The following is a 24966-nucleotide window of genomic DNA, read 5'->3' as shown; positions in this document are numbered from 1 at the left end:
GGACAACTTGGACCTGCAGAACTGTGCGATGCAGATGCACAAACATTGTCACCACAACAAAGGACATCTCCACATGCATTCGGAGCCTCTGTGTGTGAGGGGAGCAGTCTTTTGCACACACAAAGCCGGCAGCTGTGTTTTGCAAGTGGACTGGGAGAGAACCAGGATAAGGAGGGCTAAATTGAACCATTCTCCTTGGTCCATGTTTATTAAAAATATGGCTGCTTCAATTGTTTGGAGGGTGTATTTCAGAGAATAAAAACACCTCACTGCCCCTTAGATAAGCACGGAGAAGTTAAATAGATGTAGATGCTCTGAAGGTGTCAAAGCTTAGTTATCCGACACCCAACTAATCAGAACCTTTTAGTTTTACTTTCTGAAGAAATACTAGGAAGTGGACAGAAGGAAATTGTATCCTGCATTTTCATGGAAAAAGTTTTCTATATTTTACTTGGTTTTCTCTGTGTAGAGAACTAAAGACTAGACTGATGGGTTGCTCATGGAAGATTCTTGCATTCTTTAAAAATATTAATTGCATTCAGTGTTCTCTAATTAGGCAGGAATGCTTTTCAAAAATTCTTCAAAAACAAGTGTTCTCATTAGTCTTTAGGAATAATAACATTAACCAGAAGAGCTTATTCACGCATAGTTCATCTATTTGGCCTTTAATCATATCTATGCAATAGCATGATTTTTTCCCCTACTAGTCCTGAAAAGAAAAAGGACATGGTTAAGAGTCTAAACTATTCAGCATGGCTTACTCTTGGCATGAAAAACTTACTGAATGCTAGTTGAAATTATTTTCTCCCTTCAGTGGCATTTTGACCTAGAAATCCAGAAACACAATGAAGCAAATGTTGGTTTCTCTCTGTTGCATTTAGTGAGCTATGATTTTCATATATTCTGTATGGGAAACATATTAAGTGAGATCAAAAAGATTTACCAAATGAACAAAGGGTCCCTAGATTTCCCCACTTAATTTTGGAGGACCAGCATTTTACAATCTGTTCAACAAGCAGAGATTGGGATCAGTAAGTCCCAGGTTTTGTTTTTTTTTTTTTTGTCATTTAATAAAAGATTTTATTTATGCATACAAAAGAATTGGGGTCTCAGAAGTGCAGGGGTGGGGGTGAAAGTATTAACCAGAGACAAAGTGGGTAACAGAATAGGTGGATTGTCTGTAATGCATGGTTGAGGGCAAGACAGGGAAGACAGGAGAGTCTTCTCAGCCATGTGGGTCAGTTCCTTGGCCAGGTATTGAACTCATGCTGCAGTGGCTGGTGATAGCTTGATGGGACTGAGACTTTAACCCCTGCACCACCAGGGAGGCTCTATTTGTCATTCTTTTGCCATAAGTTGTTTTCAAACTTGGACACACCAGGCAGTTCAAGGACTGCTGGAGAGAGAACTAGAAATTGGTGTAGCAGTTCTGTGGTTCCTCACACTGATCTCAGTCACAGCAGGGATCTAATGAAGCACAATGTATTTGTGTTCTGGTCAGAATTTCATTTGATAAAATGGTTGCCTTCTAAAACATTGTAAATAGTTTCTAAGCTGCTGATGACTCATTCAGGTGAATAGAATTGGGAAGTTAAGTAGTAACTGAGTTCTAGCTATGCAGATTTTTTTCTAGTAATGTTTGCGTATTCTCTAAAATTTTATGTTCAGAGACATATTCTGGGTTAAAGTAGGTGAGGAAAAAATGGAAGGTCATGAGGAAGGAAAGAAGAAGGGAAAGAAAGAGATAGGTAGATGGAATATTGAATGGAAGAGTGAATGGCGGGATGGATGGTTGGATGGGAGGGTGGGTGGATGGGAGCGTGGGTGAATGAATGGATGGGTAATCCAGTTGTATAAAGTTAGTGTCTGTAGTTTATCCTATGTTTGTAATCTGGATTTATCACTTTCTAGTTGAGTGACTGGGCAAGATGTCCGACTGTTCAAAGCTTTAGTTTTCTCATCTGTAAAATGCAGCTCCTGATAGCACCTATCAGAAAAGGATAGCACCTATGGAAAAGGTCATTCTGAGGACTGCTTAATCTAGTGCCTTGAGTTGAGTAGTGTCAAATGTATGGTAATTCTTTAATAAATGAGAAGAAGAAAAAGATAAGACTATGAAGCAAAGTTATGAGAAAGGTTTTATTTTTCTGTTGTTAAGGTGAATCACTTCCTATTTTAGGAAAGATTTCATGTCTTCATCGCAGGTGGCAGCACATCAAAATACTTACTGGGCTTGGTTCCTATGGGTGTCGTGAAAACTTAACCCTTAGGGAAAAAAATCAGACACACTCTCATTTCCTAGGCATCATGACAGTGTTAACCAAGATTTTAAGAAAATAAATGGATAGTCCTGACCTGAATCACTCATTTGCTAATTGTAAATTATTCTCTTTCTGGAAAGACCAGAAAGACTCAGCCAAGCTGATGATTCACAGGTGAGATACATATAAAATGTGGTTCTAGTGAGCAGAAAGACACCCCAGCTGGTCAGAAGCCCTAGGTTTACAATTCTGCTCCTTCATGTTTTAGTCCTAAAAGTAGTCTGAATCTCAGTTTCTTGTTAAATATTGGGGTATAATAGCTGCAAAGGTAATGGGGTTAGTATGAGTATCCCACCACTTAAGGCAGAGGTGAACACATTTCCCATTAAGGGCTTTCCAAAAGTAAGATGCATCACAGTGATGCAGACGGTTAATACGCCAGCCCCAAGTACTGAAGAACACTGACTTCTCCTGCCTGAATGGTCGGAACAGTGGTTTCTCCCGATCGGATTTGCTGCCCAATTAATTGTCTGTCTCCTCCTTGCCATGGATCTGTGAGATCCAGCAAAGACACATGCCGAAGGAAGTGGTGAACCAAGACAAATAATTCCAAAGAATTCAGGCAAAGAGAATTCTTTTCTTTGAACTATCCAGATATGCACCAGAAGTGGCTTTGGGGGAGGGGGAGACTGGGATCTGCAGGACTTTCAGCAGATCCCTCATGCTCCTAAATTAGACTTCTGGAGGGGCAGGGTGCCGAGGGGCTGGCTGGGTGCTGCCCAGGCTCAGGGCAGCTCGCCTGGCCTCGTACCCACTTGCCTGGCCCTGTGTCTCTGCTTCTGTCTCTGGCCTGTCTCACTTGCCTTCGAAATCACTTTTTGCCTCTGAATGTCTCTTTGTTCCTATTCTCTTTTGCTCTGCTGTTTGTCCCTGTCCCTCTAGTTCTGTCTTCCTCTTTTCTGTCTCCTCCATCGACTCCCTCATCTCTGCCTCTGAGTCTCGGGCTCCCACTCTCACTCCATCTGGTGGCTCCATCGCGGTTGTTGCTTTCCACCTGCCTCTCCCTCCATTTCTCCCTTCCTCCCTGTGTTTGTCACTGCCTGTATCTGTCTTTCCCCTGCTTTTGAGTCTCTGCCTCTCTCTCAGACCCTGAAAGCGGCTGCCCACTCTTTTATAAAATCTGCTTCCCTGTTCCTCAGTGACCAATTTTCTTTCCTACGGTTAGAAAGTAGCTCAGGCCTTAACCCATTTCCTCCGGCGTAGTCATATTAATTAGGTGAGACCAGGATCGTACATTTCAGAACTAGAATAATATTTATCAGGCACCCTGGAGAGAAGGGACCGGTAGATGAAGAGGTACAGAGCAAGGAGGGAGGTCACTGAGCTGAGGGAGGAGTGGGAGGGAGCTGGGGGAGGAGGGCCTGGCTAAGGGACTAGCTCAGAGGATGCGTCTGCAGAACGACAGCTCCCTTTCTTGCTGCTAGAGTACACTGTGAAAAGGTGGATCTTGGAGATTGGTTTTCAGGAGCTAGGGAAGCCCGCAGGGTGGGGACGGGAACATGTGTCTGGGTACTGCATGCCTCATGGGGTCACATACAGCAGGGTCCCCAGCTCCAGAGAGCCAGCCCTGCAGCCCATCTCTAGGAGTGCCCTCACACACCCCTCTCCTTGGCTGTGTTGCTCAGCACAGCACAGCCAACTGAGCATTCTGAAAGGAGCCAGTGCGATTCATTATCTTCTTTGCCAAACTGATAGAGGGATGGAAAGAGATAGTCTAGCGCTAACTTAGACTTCAGACTGTTTCTCTAGCAACAAGTAACATCCAGGCCCATTTCAGGTCCATCAAATCTGGTGGTCCTCAGGGAGGTGACCATCTACTGCCTGGACCCTTCCCTCTCCTTGTTGTTTAAGGCAGGATAATAATCCATTGTGTGACTGAACCACTTTTTGTTTATCCATTCATTCATCAATAGGTGGACATTTGGACTTGGCCATCTTTTGATATTACAGGTCTTCCCCCCTACCCCCCCTTTTCAAAAGGTTTTATAATTCCACTTCACTTTTATTTATTTATTTTAAAAGATTTATTTGTGCATACAGAACTGGGGTATAGGCCAGAGGTTCAGGGGCAGCGAGAGGCTTCACCAGAGACAGAGTGGGGAGCAGAACAGGCAGATGGACGAAGAACACTGCTGAGGGGAGCAGTGGGTGGGTCAGGAGAGGTCTGCCGCGCCATGTGGTCACCTCCGGGGTGGGCGGGGATCGAACTCATGTGGAAGTGGCTTTAGCTTCTCAGTGCTGTGCTTTAACCTGCTGTGCCACCAGGGAGGGCCCCACTTTGCTTTTATAAGCAGGTACCCACATTGTGAAATCCAAATTCACGTATATTATCTTCTGTATTTTCTTCCAAGTGTTTATGGTTTTAGTTTAATCTAGTGTCTTCTATTTAAATCTGTGATCCATTTTTGAATTCACTGTTATGTGTGGCTAAGGGCTCAACTTCATTCTTTTCCATGTGGATGTCCAGCTGTACTCGTTGAAGAAATGCTCCTTTCTCCATTGAGTGGTCTTGTAAGGAACCCTGTTGAAAATCAGTTAACTGCGAATGTATGGCTTTATTTCTAGACTCTCAATTTTATTACATTGGTTTATGTTTCTGTTACAGTTTTTGAATTCATTACTTTGTTACCATGGAAAGGTGGTAGGAAAGTACATTTGATAGTCAGAGGGGCAGAGAAATCAAGGTAACTTGCCTGGATGTGTGATTAAAAATATAGAAAATATTTATCAAATTTGGGGGTTAGAAGTCATCGTAGTTTAAATCCTTTGTTTTGCTGATGGGGAAAAAAGATTAAATTTCAATTTCTGAGAATAACAAATCTGCCCAAAGGTTCACAGCTCATCAGGGACAGAGCTGGGATTAGAATCCAAATCTCTTGATTTTCTAGGGCAATGCTTTTCTTTTCTTATTACCAGACCCTTAAATTTCAGGTTTCTCTACCCTGCCTGAACTTCCTTTACCAAACTAGTGAGTTTCTGCATCCTGCCTCATTGCTCAGTCCACAGAAGTGCTAGGGGGTGGTGGTGTGTGTCTGCACTTTCCTTTTACATCTTAAGAGACAAGAAGTCAGTGAGGGGAAGGCACTTGGAAAATCTGAAATTGCTGTATAAATGCCACTAAATGATAAGATTGCCAGCTTGGTACTTTTCTCCTAGAAAGGTTCAGCATGTCAGAGGCAGCATTAATAGAAGGAAACAATTTGCTCTCAGACATGTTTTTAAACTGCTGTGGTTGTCAGTTTGCAAGGGGAGGGACTGCTGGGAGCTGGAATCTTGGTGTGACTGGAGCTTTGAGTGGGGTGGGCATGGCTGGCTCTCAGGCGGGGTAGGCTGGCTAAGGGAGGCCTGGAAGCATGTTCTCTTGCCTACCCCAAGTTGATGACACCCCAAGTCAATAAGATGAGCCCTTGTGTGAAACAGGGCACACTCAGAACTGGGGACCTGGCCCTGAACTGCCAGTAACCAGGTGGTGGGTGGGTAGACTCTTGTGACTTGTTCACACTCAACTTTCCATGCTTTGAGCATCCTGGTGTGTCTCTGTTTTGCAATAGTGGTGGTTTCCTCACATGTCATACCCACCAAGGGAGACCTGTTTGAAACCAGATTGGGGAGCAAGTTCTAAACGTGAGGTTCTAGATGGGAGTCCCTGTTTGCCTCTGCCTCTCCAGGGATGATGCATGCTGAGCCCTCAGTCAGTGCATGTTCAGTTGCTGGAGTTAGGTGTTGTATAAGTACAAGCTGCTGTCAGGGATAACTGGTTCCCTTGCAGAGGGAGTGGGCCTCTCCTGCTGCCACAGTATCTCTTTTCTTCTTGTGTTTTTCTTCCCTGTAACTGTTCCCTCCGCTAAGGTCCAGTTGCACTACTCTCTGTACCAGCCATGTGTTCTAATGTTTATCTTTTTCTCTTGTAATTCCTGTCTTTTGAGTTGTCACACTTGTTGATGGCAGTAGGGTGTGTTTGTGTCACCTGTACACAGAGTACATGCTGCTGGGTATGTTTTTCAATGGTGATGCTGGTTCTCCTGATATTAATAACTCCCTGCTGTATTTGAAGCTCATGGTGTGTGCCCTTCACTACAATGGCGTTCCACTGGCCACTGCTGTGGGTATCCGTCAATATAGGGTGGAGGTATATTAATTTTGGAAGGACTCAGACTTCATTGCTGTGAAGTGAATTAAAGAAAGAAACTGTAAGCACCGTCTTTTAGCGCCTATAACCCCACGTATGGCAACCCCTGCTTTGTGTTTCCAGTGGAACCAGCACCAGCCAAAGCTGTGACTATTGTGAACGGAGTGCTCTGTCTCTTAAATCTCCCTACTCCCAGCAACTACACCAAAGGACCACGGAAGTAAGCCAGCTCCCTTCATGGGGTGCATGCTTGTCCTGTAAGTCTCATGTGTGATGTCTTCCTCATCTAGGGCTCTGGCTGACATCTTAAGACAACAGGGACCAATCCCCATAGCACACTGTGAAAGAGAAGCTATCTCGGCCATTGATACCTCTCCCAAAGAGAACACGCCGGTCAGATCGTCCTCGAAAAACCACTACACCCCTGTGCGTACAGCCAAGCAGACTCCAGGTGAGTGAGAGCTGATTACCTTGAATCTTTGCTGAGGCTTCTGAGATGTTTTGGTGATGTTTCTACTCTGGTGGGGCAAGTATACTGTGAGAGATTCTTTGATGGACAGATGTGGAAGTGTTTGGGGACTGTCCCCTCTGGGGAGGGATTGACTTGGGAGAGAACGCCATCAGTGAGTGTCCAGGCTGAACAAGTACTGATCACTTAGTTGGGACTACTTCTTTTACCTGAAAAGGAGCTTACGGCAGCTGTGGGAAGTTATGATCACATACTTGTTCTTTTGATGAGATAGTTTAGGCTACCTAGAATGCTAGATATGTGACAAGAAATTGCTGTACACTTATGTAGAGAATTTTCATTTATTGGCTCTTCCTCAAGGGTAGGGGTTATATCTGTACTATAGGGTCACCTTTTTCCTGTGCCCAGTAGTTTTCCTAAGTATACAGTGAGTTGCTCAGTAGTAGCATGTATCTTCTCTTTTCTTGGTGATATTAGATATAGTAGTATATCTATAATAAGATATTAAGAAGCTGTGATGCTGGTAATATAATCTCAAATTTGCTTTTGTTTTTAAATGTTTTGCGGAACATTTTATATGTATTGCCTTACTCTTCATAGCAATCTTAAGAGTACTTGTATTATCCCCATTTCCTATGAGAACAGAAAACGTTCAATAATTTTCTCAAAGATAGATGGTTAGTAAAAAAGAAATCCATATGCAACCATATTCAACAGTCAGGACTAGAAAACTCTTAATATCTTAACCCGGATGGGGATATTAATCCTAAATATTTGAGTGGAAAGTTTTCTTATATGTTCAGCTGGGGAAGTCACTTCTCAATGTGAACATTACCAGATAGCCTAGTACTGACCCCAATCTGCTCTCATACTTGAATCTGAATGCTTTACTCCCACTATGTGATAGCTTTTCAGATAATGGGTCTGAACTAAACTTGCAATAAGGATATGCAACCACTAGATGTCAGTGTGTGTTTTCCAAATTAAAAATTAGCAGAAACATGCTTGTGGCACCTGATGAGATCAAATTGATTTCCCACTCAATTTTGAATTTTCTTAATATCTATTAAACCAGGAACTACATATTTGCTTTTAAGGTCATAGAATTAAATATTTTGAGAATCTGAAAAGAGCTAAGGACTTTCTCCTTTGAATATATATGTATGAATTCATATATTATTTTGCATAAGATTTAAGGGAATTCATAGATTACTTCAAAGTTAGAAATATCTTATTTAAAAGTAAAGGTGAGCTATTCACCTTTCCTAAAGGTCTAAAATGCATTTTTTAACCTTAGTATCAGAGATGCTTAAAATGTAAACTGTGGAAGAAATCTTGTAAAACAACTGGGCCAATAGTTACCTACATAACTTCACCGTAGAATCACCTTAAAAATGCTAATTCCTGAGACCCCCAAATTAATCAGAACTTCTAGAATTGCTGCAGGCATCAGTATTATTATTATTTTTTAAAATCTTCAGCCTGAAGACAGTATGGTCCAGATGGATTATTATTTTTTTAATAAAGATTTATTTATTTATTCATATGGAACTGGGGTACAGGCCGGAGATGTGGAGGGTGAGAGGATTCACCACAGATAGAGTCGGGAGCAGAACAGGCAGATGATCAAAGTACACTGCTGAGGGGAGCAGCAGGCGGTTCAGGAGAGGTCTGCCTTGCCATGTGGATCTCCTCCGGGGCAGGCGGGAATCAAACTCATGCGGAGGTGGCTTTAGCTTCATTAGTGCTGTGCTTTAATCCCCTGCGCCACCAGGGAGGGCCCCAGATGGATTAGTTTATGACTGAGGACACTGAAAGATTTTGCTAGTGGTTTCCAGAGTTGGCTGCACAGTGAAATCACCTAAGGACCTTTTAAAACCGAAGGGTGCCTGGTCCCAGATTGTGACTTAATTGACGTGTGGGTGTGGCCTACGCATGAGATGTGGGAGGTGGGTGGTGAAAGTTTCAGATGAGTCAAATAGGAAGCCAAGTTTGAGTATCACTGAGCTATGGAAAGTGCATAAAGTGACCACTTAATCCTTGTCAGTGGTCACTATTTAATCTAACTTGGTGGATGGCTAGCTTTGAGTAGGGTTATTTTTTTTTCTTTTCTTAAGAACTGTGGTTTGAAGTCAGGCTCCTGCAGAAACTTGTCTGGGACTCTGGAACTTCAGGTCACTCCGATGTCCAAAGTGTGCCTGGGAGTTTACTTTCACCCCTCTTTGATCCAGTATTTCTTTCTCATTCATACTCAATTTGTTCCCAGTCCCTGAGTCCAGCCTGATGAAGTGAACAGTCTTTCCCTTAAGTGGTCAGTTTGTTATTTCTTCTGGTTTCTATATACATCATCTCCTCCAGTGATCTGAGGCAGAAAGCTTTTAGCTATATGATTCACTCCTGTTTTAAGAAGTCCCACCCCACTTTTCTCAAATTGGAACTATTCACTTGGCTTTTAGAGGTGGGAATTGTTTCCCTGGCCCAGAAAGTATTTTCAGTGGTGACACTTAAATATAAAAGCAATTTCATAACAATCTGCAACATCTTAGCTTATAATGGATACAACTGCTTTTCCAAATACTTGATGTATTTTGCCATAAACATTGCAATTCAAGGAGAAGTTTAAACATAACTTTGTATAAGTTTTCTAAGTGGAGATTTACTGTGATTTGGTGACTTGTCAAATCAGTTGACCATTGATTGTAGGAGTATGGGAAGTCTTTTAGGGAGCCCTTGAGGAAGATACCTGGGAACACCAGGAGGCATCAGCATATGGGTAAGGGTAAATTCCCTATCAGAACGTTGTCTATGGATCAGCACATTCTGCATCACCCAGAAGTATTAAGAAATGCAGAGTCCCAGGCTCCCTCTTGCTTTGTGAGAGCCTGCATTTTTATGAAACCACTTAGCAAGAAAGTTTGAGAAACACTGCAAAGACATAGACTCTGAAATCTATCCCTATCACTTCTGGCCCTATCACTACATATATAACTTCAAAAAGTTTCTTTGCTTTTTTGGGTTTCTTCACCATCTGCTACTCATTGAGGTTAATGGTATCTGTGGTTCAAGCTATAATGAGTTAAAGAGCATTTAAAACAGTTCCACTTAAAATAGGTAGTGAACGCTCAGTGTTAGCCATGACTGAGCTATGGAAGTCTGTCTACAATTCATGGAAACCAAATCAAATAATTCAGAAAAGCAAAAGCATTGGGGTCCCCAACCATGCAGGGTCTGAGGATTATATCTGCATGAAAACCCTAGGACCCGGGTTTTCTGTGCTTGGTCCCTGCCTGCGGCTCGTCATTAGAGGATGGAAGTGGTTTGGGGGGAGGTTTGGGGGGCTCTATCAGGGTTTTGCACATCAAAAGCATTTGCTTAGGAAGTGGGATGAGGGTTTGGTCTTAATATTAATAAAATCAAGTTTCTGTGAGTAGCACAATAGTACTCTGTGCTGGGTACTCTGCTAGACACTGTAACAGAGAGTGGATTGGCAATGTTTTTTTTTAAGTATAGGAACACCTAATCCTACAATAGCAGAAAATGCCTCTTGCCTTCTATAAGAACCTTTGTCCTAACTCCTAGAAGTCCCTCCCTTTCCAACTTTAAAGGGAAATTTATAATTAGGACAGGAAATGAGTGAAGCTCACTTCCATCCCCCACTCTCAAATCTGGTTGCCTCTGACTTTCCCTCCCTGCTCAGGGTGTTATCCAGTGAGGAGAGGGGGCTGCCTCCTGTGAGGGCTGCTTAGAAATGCACACTCTTGAGTCCTTTTCCCGACACCCTGAGTCAGAATCCACATTTTAAAAAGACCCCAATTCAGTATGTATGCACATTAAAGTTGAAGACCTCTGAAACACAGCACTGCTCAGTCTGGCTGCACCTTGGGAATTGTGTAGTCAATTCTGACAATATTAACATCTGGCCCTACCCCTGACATTCTGATTTTATTGGTCGGGTGTGAAGCTTGGGCATTGGTCTGTTCCCAAACTTTTCACATGGTTTTATCGTTCATCAAATGCTGAGAACCAGAGCTGAGAAGGAGACAGTCAAATTGGGGAGCTATACTGTACTATAGAGCTTGGCTTCTCTAGAAGGAGCCAGATGAGTGGTCCAGGTTAGTGACCTGCAGGGACAGATCCTCTCCGCAGCAGGTGACATGGGTTGGGGGAGTGGAGGACTCAGGCTTGCTGAGAGAGGGTGGGGCTCAGTCTGCAGCTGTAAATGGAGACATCTGGGTAAAAGCAGGCCTAAATGGAGCAATCAGAATTGATTAGAGGGTGCAGTGGCTCCAGGTCCCTGGAACCTCGGATTGCGAGGTTTGCTGTGGGCTAGCTTGGTCTTAACAGATAAAGAGGGAGATCTAGCATTTTTGCCCGGTCAGACTCAATCCTGGTGAGGTATCTTGAGGCTACTCTGCACATTGGGGTACCCACCCCCACCCTTGCAGTAGCCATGACATCATGTGTTGGTATTCTGTTGTTTTGCTAAACAATTTCCCATTATCGAGTAGCATCAGCTGGAGGAAATAAATATTTATACCCCAGCTACAGGCCACTGTGAGTTGTGTAAATAAGCAATCAGTCATCTTGCCTCTTGACAGCACTATGAGATTTAATGGTAGACTAACCAAGCCAGGGATGTGATTCTTGAAGCTCCTTGGTCATGGAGACCAAGAGTGAAGGCTGGATTGCCAACAGGGGAGCCCATTGCCACAGCCCTGTGTGGTCTGAACCCCCTGGACAACCGCAACCTTAGCTCCTAATACTTTCTACTTGTTTACTGGAATCTGGACACATGAGCTTCTTACACTCCTCATGCCATGTTTGCTGTAGCCTTGGCCTATTTCCTGCCACCCTCTCCCTGTTTTGTGGCCAGAAACTTCTGGTACAGATATGTATGCTATGAAATTCAGTGATCAGATGACACCCCCTTTGCTAACATCCTCATTTGCTCCTGTTCCTCACTTCATTTTCTTCAGAGCACCTACATCATCTAACATCTTGCTTGTTGGTTCATTGGTTGTGTGTTTCTGTTCCTATCCTTGTAGTAAGGATTTTGTCTTTTTATTCCCTGTGGCATCCTAGGAGCAAGAACATTGCCTGCAACATCACAGTTACTCATTGCCTGTTTGTGCAGGGCAAATGGGTGAGGACACCATCCTCAGACATAGGATGGGTGTAGGTTGGGTGGATGTACGAGCCAGCGTGTAGGTTATAACCTGCCTGTGTAGGTTATATGCAGAAGTTTCCATTGAGGTATGTGCTCCTCCTGAAGACCTCTTTGTAAAATTGAGAACAGTGTTCACTTGGACATCCCAAAGCCTGATCATCTGCTGGTGAACTGAGCTGGGAGGCCCTGGCTTCCACCTGGCTCAAGCTTCTCACCAAGCCATGGTCTCTCTACTATTGGGGACTAATCCAGAGCTCCAGAACTCAGTGTAGCCAGAGGCTGGGGTTTTGTTCTTTGACTGGCTCCGAGTAGCTCTGCCAAGGGGGCCCTACCCACCATGCTCTTTCTAACAAGAAAGAGTCCATGGGACTCTTGGAGTCCCTATCTCCAAAGTTTAGGCTGCAGGTAAAGACAGGTAACCTGGGCCATGCAGTAAGCTCTTGGAAACTCATTCATTCCAACCCTTAATTGAAAGTGGGAATTTTCTCAAATCATCTCCAGAGGAATAAGGCTGTTCTTATTGCAGGAGACTGAGTTGCCAGCTCCAGTCTTCTCTGACACTCTAAGGGGATGGCGAGATCATATGATCCAACTGTGAGGAAATTGAGGCACTCAGAGGCCACCATGATGAGAGGTGGTAGGATCCGCCTTCAACAGACTCCTCAGGTAGATCCAGGATCCTGCATTGTTCTTAAAAGTTAGAAAGTCCTGGATATGCAGCTTAGCCCCCTGCTTGTAATCTCTAGGTCCTAGGCTGCTTCATTTACTGCTGCTAGCTTCAACTCCATGTCTGAAAAGTAGATCCTTTCACTGTAATGAGCACCCTCCTCTAAGACACATTGAAAGCTTTGAATAAAGTAACCCATGCATTTCTAGTGCAAAATTCATGCTCAGTGCAAAATTCATGCTCAGTGCTCATGTTCACTGGTGCCATCACCATGCCTGGCCTGTCTGTTATCAGCTGCATCATCTCTCTCTTCTCTCCCTTTACCTACTGTCCTTCCATCTCAGTAACTCCCACCACTTCTCTAGCTACATTCCTTTCACAATTGCCCTGATTATATTGATTTCTCACCCTGGGGGTCTGCGGCTATGACTGGGTCTCAGCTCATTTGTTTAAAAAATGCACTAACTTAGCACACAGTGTTCCTGTCTTTTCCTTGCTGGTACTATCCTGTTAGCCATTCCCATCACTCCAGATTTTCTCTTGGGAATAAATTCTTTCCAAACCTGTAGTATTATTTGGCCAGTCTCTCAGCACACTGTCATTGGCTTTTCCCCAGTGGTGTTTTATTGCTCTTTACCTAAATGTTGGATAACATTCATTCCCTCTATGTCATGCCCTTGTTCTTAGAGTCATCGGGCCCTGCAGTCCTCTGCTTGGAAATGATAGAGTCAGACCAAAGACTGACCAAAGCTAGCCCACGAGCCAGCCACTCTTTGACAATTGCCACCTTGTAGGGCTTAAAATATCCCAAATTCACTGAGTCAAGGTATCACTAATCCCCGATAGCAGGAGTAACCAAGTTCAGTTTAAAGATTTTGCCATTACACTCTATCCAAGCTTTAAACATGGACCTATTTGCCCCATAAAACATCTAAAACTGATGTTTGCATCATAGAGTAATTAGGTTAAGATACATTCCTTATTAACTATTAACCCTGTTTTATCAAATAATTCACACTGAATTTACCATGTCCCTAATGCTCTGTTGAAGTCTGGGTGTCTGTGAATGGAGCCCAGCCCTAACCTCTGAAGAAGCATTAATAAGTTTGTTGACATCCTCACAAGGATGATGCAAGACACTGGTGGCAAAGGACAGAATAGGGAGCCCGAGAGTTCCACAGAGGTCATTGTGCTCGAATGGTTCTTGAAAGATGGCCAGGAGTTCAGCAGGCGGAAAGGGGTGGGCTGTGGGCCCTGCAAAATTGTGTGGGCAGTCTGCCAGACCACCAGAGTGGTAAAGTCCGGAAGGAACATTCTGTAGAGAGCTGTACTCAGGAGCTTTGAGGTTCATGTGGGAAGCCCCTCCACAGTGCTAAATTCCACGGATCAACTTTTTATGGCTCGTTGCTTTTTCATCCCTTGGTTCAGGCAGTCAGCTAATTCCTTGCACTGATCTCAGCATGTCCACTTCCTGTTCTTCAAGGTGTTAATGTCGACCATGCAAGCAGGCAGCTGACCTTTCAGACCTTGTGTGGGAAGAGCCTATGGCCCTGACTACCTGTTCTTTGGAAGGACCTGCATGCAACCCATTTTTTACATCAAATTTGGTTGTTCCAATATTTTTCTTTCTTGTTTTCATCTGGGCTTTGAGGGACATTTTTCTGAGTGATTTCTATACTATGAAATCTTTACACAATCTATTTCAGAGTCCATTGTGGCCTTGTTTTTACCTGGTTCACTTTAATACTGCATCTACTCTATAGATTCCACTGCTTGATTTACTTCAACCCAGAATTAAATGGAATAAGAGTGGTGGTTATAAGTAGACTATGGAGTTAGACTGTTGGGTCAGAATCTAGACTACACCTTGATTTCTAGGCAGGTCAAAAGCACCTCCCTCCCTGGGCATTTGTGAGTATTGTGCTTTGATGTAAATCGTTCAGGATAGCATCTGACACCTGGTAATGGTGTTTTCAACCTGCATTGTCCTATATGTTTATCATTAGCCATATGTGACTGTTGAGTGCTAGACATATGTTTCAGAGCCTGACAAAATTTCAAAGAATTGGTATGAGGAAAATTGTAAGATCTCTTTGACATTATTGGTCACCTGTGGAAATGATAATGCTTTGGAGATAAGGGGTTAAATAGAACTATTACTGAAAATAATTTCACCTCTTTGTATTTTTTAACATGACTACTGAAAAACAAACCCACATTTGAAACTCTCCTCTGTGATTCAGATTCTATTTACATTGAACAAGAGGTGATCAAAATGGTAGAGGTATTAAGTATCTCCTTGAGTTCAGGTATGTCGTGAACAAAATAAATCCTCCCAAATGAAATGTAAGTGAGGTGATGGATTAATTAATAACTCAGGTGGTGGGAGTTTTTTCATGATATATATATATATATATATATATATATATATATATATATGTACAGTTGAGCCTGGAACAACATGGGGTTAGGGAAGCTCACCTCACATGCAGCTGGAAATCTGCGTATAAGTTGGATCCCCCAAATTTTACTGTTAGCGTGCTACTGACCAGAAGCCTTCCTGGTGCGTTGTTCTTGCATAAAGGAAACTAAGGAAAAGACAATGTTAAGAAAGTTATAAGGAAGAGAAAATGCATTGACATCACTGGCTATATTTATTGATACTTACAGCAGGAATTTTGCAGTATCCATTTACAAAGAAATTGGTTTACAAATGGACCCCATTGTTCAAACCCCTGTTGGTCAAGGGTCAGCTGTGTATCAGATCACTATGATGTATGCTTTAAATATCTCATAATTTTATTTGTCAATTACACCTCAGTGAAGCTAAAAAGCAAACAAGCACAGACATAAAAGGCTCTCTGTGGAGCTTATGTTAGAGGAGACACACAATTAGTCAAGCCTTCAGAGAGTACTGGATGTTTAGGACACAACACACAGTCAGGCAGGCCATATGACAGAGAAGCACTGGACAAAGGGGCTGGTCTTGTCTTCCTAAGAGTTGACTTGGGAGCTGGTACCTGATTGATGAGGCTCAGCAGGCCATAGGGAGATCTGGAGGAAGTAAATTCCAGGCAGATGGAGCAGTACAAAGACCCTGAGGCAGGAACACACCTGGCATGTTCCAGGGCCAGGAAGCAGGCACAGGTGTGTACTGTGATGGCTGTGGGAGCAGTGGTACATGACAAGAAGAGAGAGGCAGACAGGGACCAGTCACATAGGGCCTGAGTGCACATTTTATTTAAGTACCATTACCCTGGTTGCTAAGGAGTGGAAACAGACTGTTGAAAACCAGTTGGCATTTATAATACAAAAATGGGTTAATGAGAGAACTTTCTCTGACTTCTTCCTCCTTGAGAAGAGGCATTCCCACTAAGGGCAGGGTGATGCAGTGATAGCCTGTGCCTTTCAGCGTCAGACAGGCCAAGGGCTAGAGCTCACCTAAACTTGGCCAATAATAGACCTTAGTCGAGAGCTAAGGGGCAGCCAGCTATTTCGGAAATGAGCCAGACTGTGAGTGCTTTGGAGTCTGTGGCCATAAGGTTCTCGCCACCACTACTGAGCTCTGCCACTGGACCCCACACCCAGCAGGGTACCCCATAAATGAATGGGCATGGCCACATGTCCCATTCAACCTGATTTACATTGATAGGAAGTGAGCAGGCCTTGGCCCGGCGGCTCTAGTTTGTCAACCCCTGCTAGTAACCTGTCTCTGAAAGCCAGAGCTGCCTTCCATGTGACTTTCTGTTTCTGTGTGATGAGGGACACAGCCCTCACTAGGGCACCATGGGGAGCCCATTGTCAACAGAGCCTGATGAGCCCAGGATGCACTCTATACACGCCAGTCCCGGGCCCGTCCTCCCTTTCCTGCCACTTGCTGGACCCTGACTTTGCAGTCAGTGGAATGGGCTCTAGTGAAGGTGGATGAATGAACCACACCCTAGACCAGACCAGAGCCCTCCTCAGCCCTGGCTTCCTCCAGGGCTTTATCTCTCACTTCGGTGATGATGTAGAAAGTCAGAATGTTAAAGTGACAAGTGACATGTCACTGGGAGGGAGGGGTGGCCAGCACCCACTGGATGATGACAAACTCAGGATTTACTTATCCCCATGCATGTACACACCCCAAGGTTCAGCGAACAAGGCCCCTTCTGCACTTGTATCTGAGTTCCAGCCCTCCCTTTTATTCTCCAGTGCACAGAGACCCTGCTTCTTTCATTTCCTCTTCCTCCCTTCTCTGTGACTCTGCCCCTTAGCAAGTAAATGTGCTCCTCTCCCACTTTAACATTCAAGGGTGAGTCCTCCCTCCATCTCACAGCCTTCTGTCTCTTCTCTCCAAATTGCTGAACTTTGCAAAAACAGTCATCTACTGTCACTGCCTCTGCTTCCTCTCCTCCCACTGGCTCCTCCACTTGAGGGAGGCACGGTGGCTTCCCTCCCTTCGCTCCACTGCTTGAGCTTCCTATAGCTTTGGAAGACTGGGGAGTAGTTCTACCTTGGCTCTCTGGCCAGAATGGAACTCCAATCTCTCCTTCCTCTGAAGCCAAGACTCTGGCCACCAGAACCCTTCCTGTTCCTGGGACACTCTGACTTTTCATCTTCCCGTTTGTGTTCTATGCTTTGCTCTGTCTGGAGTATTCTTTTTTGCCCATGTTTCCTTTGCTTCACCTATTCCCCCTTACCTTCTAGGTCTCTGCTTAGCTTCCACTTCCCCTAGGATACAGCCTCTTGGGCACCACTGGAACCCTGAACTCCCATCATGGCAAATGGTCAGTGAGCAAGTGGGGAAAGAGTGTTGACCTCATCTCAGAAACCAGTTCTGCTTCTTCCTATCAGTGGGACTTTGACCAGTTTACTTAATCTCTGTGTCTCAGCTCGTGTTCTATAAACTGAAATAACATGGTCCATATGTGTGAGGATTAAGGGAATAAATGACCTTCATGTTCCTGGTCTCCTGAAGGAACTTCCTGGGTCAACCCAGCTCTCTTGTATCCCTGATGCTTGGCTTACATGAAGTGAACGGACCATTAAAAATCCTGTTTGGGTCAGAAGACTCAGTATATTTCATGCGTGAGAAAGCACATCACATCCTGTGAGAGTGTTGTGACTCACATCACGTCCTGTGAGAGTGTTGTGAGGTACGGTTGACAGTTGTTCGGTGTGAAAAAATTGTAGCCTTGGAAAGACTTGTTACTCGATTGCACGTAAGAACCTTGAGTCCAGACCTCGGGAGGTGACATGGCTGCTTTTCTAGTGGCTGTGTACTGATACCTGCAGGACTGTCTCTCGTTGGAGACACACCATCCTTGCGTGTACCAGGAAAGAAACGTGCTGGAAGCCCAAGAACCCCAGACTTTAAGTGATCTTAACAACTCAGGGTGCTGGTTAAAGTGTATTTCTTGCACTGACTTATTTAAATCTTCAGGTGTCCCTCTGAGGCAGTCCTATCCCTAGACCCACTCTGTAGTTGAGGAAACTGAGGTGCAGGGGGCTCTTCCCAGTGCTGCTCACCATGTCACAGTCAGCAGGGGGCTGGTTTGGGCTCTGAATGCAGGCGGTCCAATCTGGAGTGCACATCTTGAGGTCACATTGACCAGAGGCCCAGACAGGCCACTTCAAGCTCCTCTAGCTACACCGTCTGCCCTGGCGCTGTGACCAGCCCCCTCCTCATAGCCTTGGTACTTGAACCTGGGGCTTCAGGGAGGAGACCATTGTTCCCCAGCCTTGGGGCAGATGTGCTCATGTTGTGAGTCACTCGGCTCCAGGCCAGCCACCGTGTCACTCCCCCTCAAGTGTGCTTCAACAGGGTAGGGAGAGCCGCTGTCAGTTTCAGCTTGAAGGGGAGGGCCAGCCTAGCAACAGCTAGGGTTTTTCCTTTCTGAGCACACAGTGGTCCCTGCCACTCATGGAAGGCTGACTGCTGGGAGCCCTCCCTCTGGAGCTCACACAGCCTAGTTGCTCTTCCCATGAGTCCTCACTGTGGTGGCAGCGGGGGCCGGGCCCAGACAGCACAGCAACCTTCCTATGGCTACACAGCTTATCAGCATCTGAGTGGTGGTGGGTGGGTCTGACCCGGCTGCTGAGTCTGGGCCATGCTTTCTTTTTCATTTTTTTAAAGATTTATTTCATTTCCTTATGCATACAAGAGCTGGGGTGGAGACAGGTGGTGGAGGGGTGAAAGGACTCATCAGAGACAGAGTGGGGTGCAGAACAGGCAGATCTACTGAAATACCCTGCTGAGGGAAACAGCAGGTGGGTCAGGAGAGGTCTGCTGTGCCATGTGGGTCAGCTCCTGGGAGAGGGATGGAACTCCTGTTGCAGTGGCTGCTGATAGCTTTGTAGCACTAAGACTTAACCCCTGGGTCTCCAGGGAGGCCCTGGAACACTTTGTCTTTTTCTCAGAATCCTGTGACCTCGAGGTCAGTCAAGTGAACAAAAAGGCCAGATTACTGTTCCATTCTCAGGGTCAGGCCCGTTGTGAGAGGAGTTCTGTCACATTTCACAACTGAATGTCATTCAGAAAGTGACCCCGTGTCTACATGTTCTAATTCCAGGGGGCAAATGACTTTTCCCAGCATAGGAATGCCATAAGGCAGGGTGTGCTGGAAGCAGAGCCATCCAGAAGCCAGAGGCACTGCCTTTGTCCTGTGCTGCATGTGACCTCCCTACCCCCAGGGCTGCATCCTGCCTGTGAGCCACACGCAGGCTTGACCAGCATGGGCAGAGAGGGACCCCTGCCCCTCCCGTCGGAGCAGCAGCCTGCATGGGGGGGCAGATGGTGCCTGCTGTCTCCATATGGTTGAGAAGAAGGGAGAGAGGCACTGAGCTGCCCACTAAGACCCACTGCGCCCAGGAAGCAGGAAGATTTAGAATATGTTTCAGCTGTTACCAAAATGAGGCGCAGAGGAAAGGGAAAGCCTGAGCGCTGTGGACAGGGTTAGAATTCACAATTACCTCGGTGAGTTGGCAAAACAGAGGGACCAACAGAGCACAGTGCAGTGAGGACACGAGGGAGAGGGCATTGGGCAAGGAAAACAAATTGCCGCAGGACTCAAGGGAGGGAGGGTGGCCACATGGTGCTGAAGGGTAAGAACTCACACACCGAGAGAACCCAGTCTGTCCCAGTGGATGTGAAGGGTCTTTTCCCCCAGGGGACTCAGCATTCATTGCCGTGGACTGAAGGATTTTTTGGAATCAGAGATGGAGGAGGAGTCTGCATGGAGCTGTCCAAGGTCCATCTGTCTATATGAAGCACCCACCAAGTGCTAAGGTCCTATGGGACCTTACACCCAGTTCCACCAGAACTTTCACCCAGGCACAAAAGGCAAGACTATACAATAAAGAAAACATTATACAGTTGGTGCCCCGCTGGAATTACAGGCCATGTGTTCAGAAGGTTCAGACAGAGACTGGGGTGGTCAGGGTGGGCATTAAATGCCCTGAAGGGCAGGTAGGTGAAATGGGTGAGGAGGGCATTGGTCAGCTGGAGTCATCAGGAGCCTAGAGGGCAGGGAGGATCAAGGGCTTGCAAAGCAGAACGGTGGCCATTTGCTTTGAAAAGATTGGGTAGAGTTGTTCTGTAAACAACTGAGAGAGAGGCCTGGATGGAACTGGAACTCTTAGTCAGGTTGGAGAACACTGCTCCCAGCAGGGGCTTTGTTTCTTCTTCTTTAAACATGAGGGCTGTGTCTCTGGGGTGCAAAGGAGTTCCAGTTGAGATGCCATATGGCTCAGGTGGGCTCATGATGGGGATGAGCAAGGTCAGACCCTGCCAGGGGGTTGGGAGGTAGAGTCCTGTGACGGTCGAAGAAGAGGAGTTGTGGGGACCACAACCTTTAGCAGCACCTTGGGGGGAGGAAAAGGGGCGACCAGCATGGAGGTCAAGCTACTCTGATTTCTTCATTCATACAGAAATGACTTTGATCTTTTTTTCTTGGCTACCCAGCACTGGGGTTATGGGAGTAAACAAAACAAATCCTTAGTCTTGTGGTGCTTACATTCTGTTAGCAGAGAGAGAAAATAAACCCATAAGCTTATGCTATAAAGTCAGATGATTAGAAGTACTGCTGAGAGGGATAGAGCAGGGCACAAAAGTGGAAAGTGATGGGAAGAAGCCTGATACAGAGACCTGAATGACTGAGAGGAGTCATGTGCGGGCGTCTGAGGGAGTGTTTGGAGCAGAGGTGAAGCTGTAGCCCTGGGGTTTGAACAAGGAGAGGGTGGCTGAGGTGAAGAGAACCAGGGTAGAGAAGTGGTAATGGGTCAAGGAAGTATGTGGGGCCTTGTGGGTGATGTTAGGTCTTGGATTTCATTTCGAGCGTGATGAGAATCACTATGGATTTACAGCAGAGTAGTGATGCAATCTTACTTATGTTGTAAATAATCACTCTGACTGCCATCTTGAAAAAGATCCTGGAGAGATGAAGATGGGGGACAGGAGATAGGGGAGCAGAAGTGGACACTGTTACCATCCAGGTGAGAGGAGGGAGACAGAGGATGTGACTGGAGTAGCATTGATGGATAGTGCAAGAAAACTCAGTTTTAATTACTAACTTCTTAGTTTGATGAAAGAGTTGTGTGTTTAGCTGATACAGTGAACACTATGTCCTTTACTCTTGTTAATGTTTGCCTCTCTTTCTCTTCCTCCTCCTCTTTCTTCTCACCCTCACCACCATCACTACTATCATCACCACCATCACCACCATCATCACGATCATCACCACCATCATCAAAATTCATCATCACCACAGTCATTATAATCATCAACACCATCAGAATTGGACCAGGTGAGAGTAAGTTGCAGATATTACCCTTCACTCCTAATTTTCTATCATATATCTTACAAATTCAAGGATGAATGAACCATAAAATAATTACTAGATTTGTGAAATCCATCATTGTTATAATACTAATGTCTAGTGAAGTATTCAGGATGTTTGAAAGTAGAAATGTCAGCATTTGTTGATGGATTATATGGAACATATTAGGGGAAGATAAGAGTCATGGATTACCTCAGAGATTTGACTGGAGCAAAGGGTTCATGAAAATAGTGCAAAGACCTGGAGTGAACGAATAGCAGAATGTTCTTCTCCAAAAGAACAGTAGGAGGGATCTGAGTGTTGGTGGGTGAACTGAGCTCTGCTATCCAGTGGATGTTACCCCAGTGGCTATAAGGGGAATCATAAATTCTGTTCTTTTGTCTCCTCACCACCCACTGCCTTCCCTTCTCCAGTTCTGTTCTTCTCCTCTCTTCCTTTTCTTATCATTTTCCTTCTCCTTTTTGTCTCTTTCATACACAGCTCCCACCCTACATCCCTGCATATAAAGATATCCTCCCAGGGAGCTAGGCTTGAATTTCTCTAAAGGTGTATTTCACCTAACTATTCAGATCCAATGACACACTTGTCTCATGAGTCTTGAGTACAGGGATGTAGGTACTTTGTTTACCACATGCACCATGAACAGATCTTAACACTTAGTGGGCTTTCATTACCTATTTTTAAATAAATAAATAACAAAATAAACACTTTTATTTAATACATTCAACAGGGTGTGACAGTTATTATTATAAATGTTTACAAGTGGCAGAACACCTAAAATAACAGTTCCTCTCTCCTGTAACAGACGTCAGTCCAGGGACAGAATGACTGTGTTGTATGACTCTGTTGTATAAGAGAGTCAGCTCTTTCAGTGTGGTTGTTCTAGCTTCCTACACAGGTGGCTTCCATGAAGTGGCCCAAGATGGCTTCACAAGCTCATGCCATCACATGATGCTTTCTAGGCATCAGGAGGAGGAAAGATCATGCTGTACTTCTTTGAGGACACTTGCTTGAAGTTGCCATACTATCTCCACTTCTATCACGTTAGCCATTGTAGCCTTTCTTTTGGGTGCTTTGTGATCAGCTAAAATATAGGTAGCCTTTTACTCCAGACGAATGTCCTCTGGAAGACAATTAGTGGTCACTGTCATAGCGTGGTTTAGAAGGGAGCTGTGGACATGCCACTTTTACCACCGACCAATATAAAAAGTGATGTTGTAGCTACAAGGTGTGGCTACCATCTTATGTTTTCCATTGTAAAAAGGATTTTGTAATGACAGGACTGTAAGTCCAGAGGAAGTGTGAGGCGAGTGGGATGCCCCAAGAGAAATGTCTGAAGTGTCTGAAGGCATGTGCTTCCCTACTTTGGAATGTGATATGGAAGCTGCAGAATGTTAGTGAAAACAACACATTTTGTTACCCTCTGTGGAGAATCCTGGGCTCTATTTCCAGCTGTGAGCCCTTTGGAATCCAAAGTCACCTTGGGGTTCCAACAGCCTTACTTCCAGGAACACTGAGCAATTCTGTACCCCATATCTTAGATACATGAAGAGAAGGCAATCAATTGAGATTATTCAGAAGTTTTACAAGAGTCAACAAAGGCAATTTTTCCTAAACAGAACAATTGTAGTTTTTCCAGAACTATCTAGATAGTATGTCAATAGTATGTGGATGTTGCCTTAATCCAGCCATCTACCCCCACAAGACTGTGCCTACAGTCTCTTCTGGATAAAGACCCTGAGTGGGTGGGGAAGACAGCCGGTGGCTGGTGAGGGCCCACACTTAGCCTCCCTGCTTCTTAGTTCTGATTGGGATTCAAGCTTCATCTTTCCCTTTGTGTGTGTTTAGCTTAGGGATTTATCACTGCAGCTTAGATCTGTGATGAAATAGATAAGCTTGCACTTTAATAAATGTGGCATTTCTTTCCCTGTAAGAATTAGATTAAAGGAAATAGGGCCCCTGGGCAGGGCAGGCAGGTGGAGCTGAGTTGAGAGTGCAGTAAGGAAATAGTGCCAGCCCAGTGCCTTTGGGTTGGGGAATACTGAGGTACAGCTTGGAATCATTTTACAGGGAGGTGGTAAGCTATCCCATGGCAGAGAAACATCCATGTATTGTACATGGAAACAAGCCAAACAGCACAGTCTTACACTTGCCATAGAATCGCTCCTTGAAGGGACAGCTCAGATCTTCCTTGGTTCTCAGACTTCTGGTGCAGCTACATGTCCTGCAATTCCTGGAAAGGACGTGAATGTGAGTTCAGGACCTGCATGAGGCTCTCAGGTCATGAGTTCAGCAGCAGGGCAACCAAAGAAGCACTCAGTAGCAATAAGAGTGTGTGAGTTCTGTGACCTTGAGCAATGGTGTTGCTTCATCTCCCTGGACTCTTCTTTTGCTCTTTTGCACATGGAAATACTCGTATCTACCTGTAAGATCCTGGAGGAGATAAGGGACAGTAAGTACCAAGCAAGTAGCACCTCCTGGCACACAGTTGGTGAGTAGTAGATGGTGTGTGTTGTTACTGTGCAGCTTGGATCAGTGCTCAACAATAACCGTGAACTTTTCCTTCCATGATTTTTCACACAGGGAACGCTAATCCTTGTGTCCACGTGAATCCACTTTCCTAAGAGGCAATTGATAGGCATCCTTTGAAGTCATTAATCGTGTCCTGAATGAGTTGCAGCTTGTGGGGCTTCTCCAGGCTTGCTTGGGGCAGTGTTGGGAGTGGTTAGAGCATAGCTGGCTTCCTGCTCCTGCGTTGCTTCCAACTCTGCTTTGACTTCATTCCCAGCTCTAAGATCGCTGAGACCAAGCACAGCAGAGAACAGAGAAGCCAGGCAAGGACCTATGATTTCAGTTTTCATTAACAGCTTGTACTCTCAAGGCTGTTCTGGGTAAACACCCGGGTCCTTAGGTTTGCCTGTGAAAGCAGCTCACGGTGACTTTCAGTGTCATGAAGGTTGATTTGCAGTTAGCTAGCCGGTGTCTCCAACCTTGGGGCCCTCCTGAAGCAGAGAGGTTATTGGGTGGGCATTCAGAGCTTTGTCTTCAAGTTGTACTCCTACAGAAACATTCTTCAATAGGAGCCTCTGAATAAACAAGCTTTGGTTGCATTTCTGTTTATGTTGTCGCTGTGTAAAGATTTGCTTAAGTACCTTGCAGCTCCTTTTTTGGAAACTTCTTCAGAGATCTGTGATTGCCGTGATTGGAATGTACTCCAGGTAGATTGAGATTCATGAATTTCATTTATCCAGCCATTATCCTTTGAGTACTAAGCCTATTATAGGTGTGATGGCACAGAGGATGAGATTTCATACCCATGGAGGACTTAGTAAGCTGTCTACACATGCAGTTACATAGCAGTGCAAGAGTTAAAAATCTACATAACGCTATGATT

General features: G+C 44.9%; 1 protein-coding gene across 1 annotated transcript in view; it reads left to right on the top strand.

Moving 5' to 3' along the window:
* SHISA6 (shisa family member 6) overlaps nucleotides 1-24966 on the top strand; it is a gene marked incomplete at its 5' end in the record, with an annotated part of 257660 nt that overhangs the window by 14464 nt on the left and 218230 nt on the right. The window contains one exon of the mRNA XM_004685077.2: nucleotides 6741-6901. Coding sequence (XP_004685134.1) covers nucleotides 6741-6901 — 161 coding nt within the window. The remainder of the gene's footprint in view (nucleotides 1-6740; nucleotides 6902-24966) is intronic.

The sequence above is a fragment of the Condylura cristata genome, unplaced genomic scaffold (assembly GCF_000260355.1).
Source record: "Condylura cristata isolate star-nosed mole 26May11 unplaced genomic scaffold, ConCri1.0 scaffold00017, whole genome shotgun sequence".
Lineage (NCBI taxonomy): Eukaryota > Metazoa > Chordata > Mammalia > Eulipotyphla > Talpidae > Condylura > Condylura cristata.
This window is presented reverse-complemented; position numbering and strand designations above follow the sequence as displayed.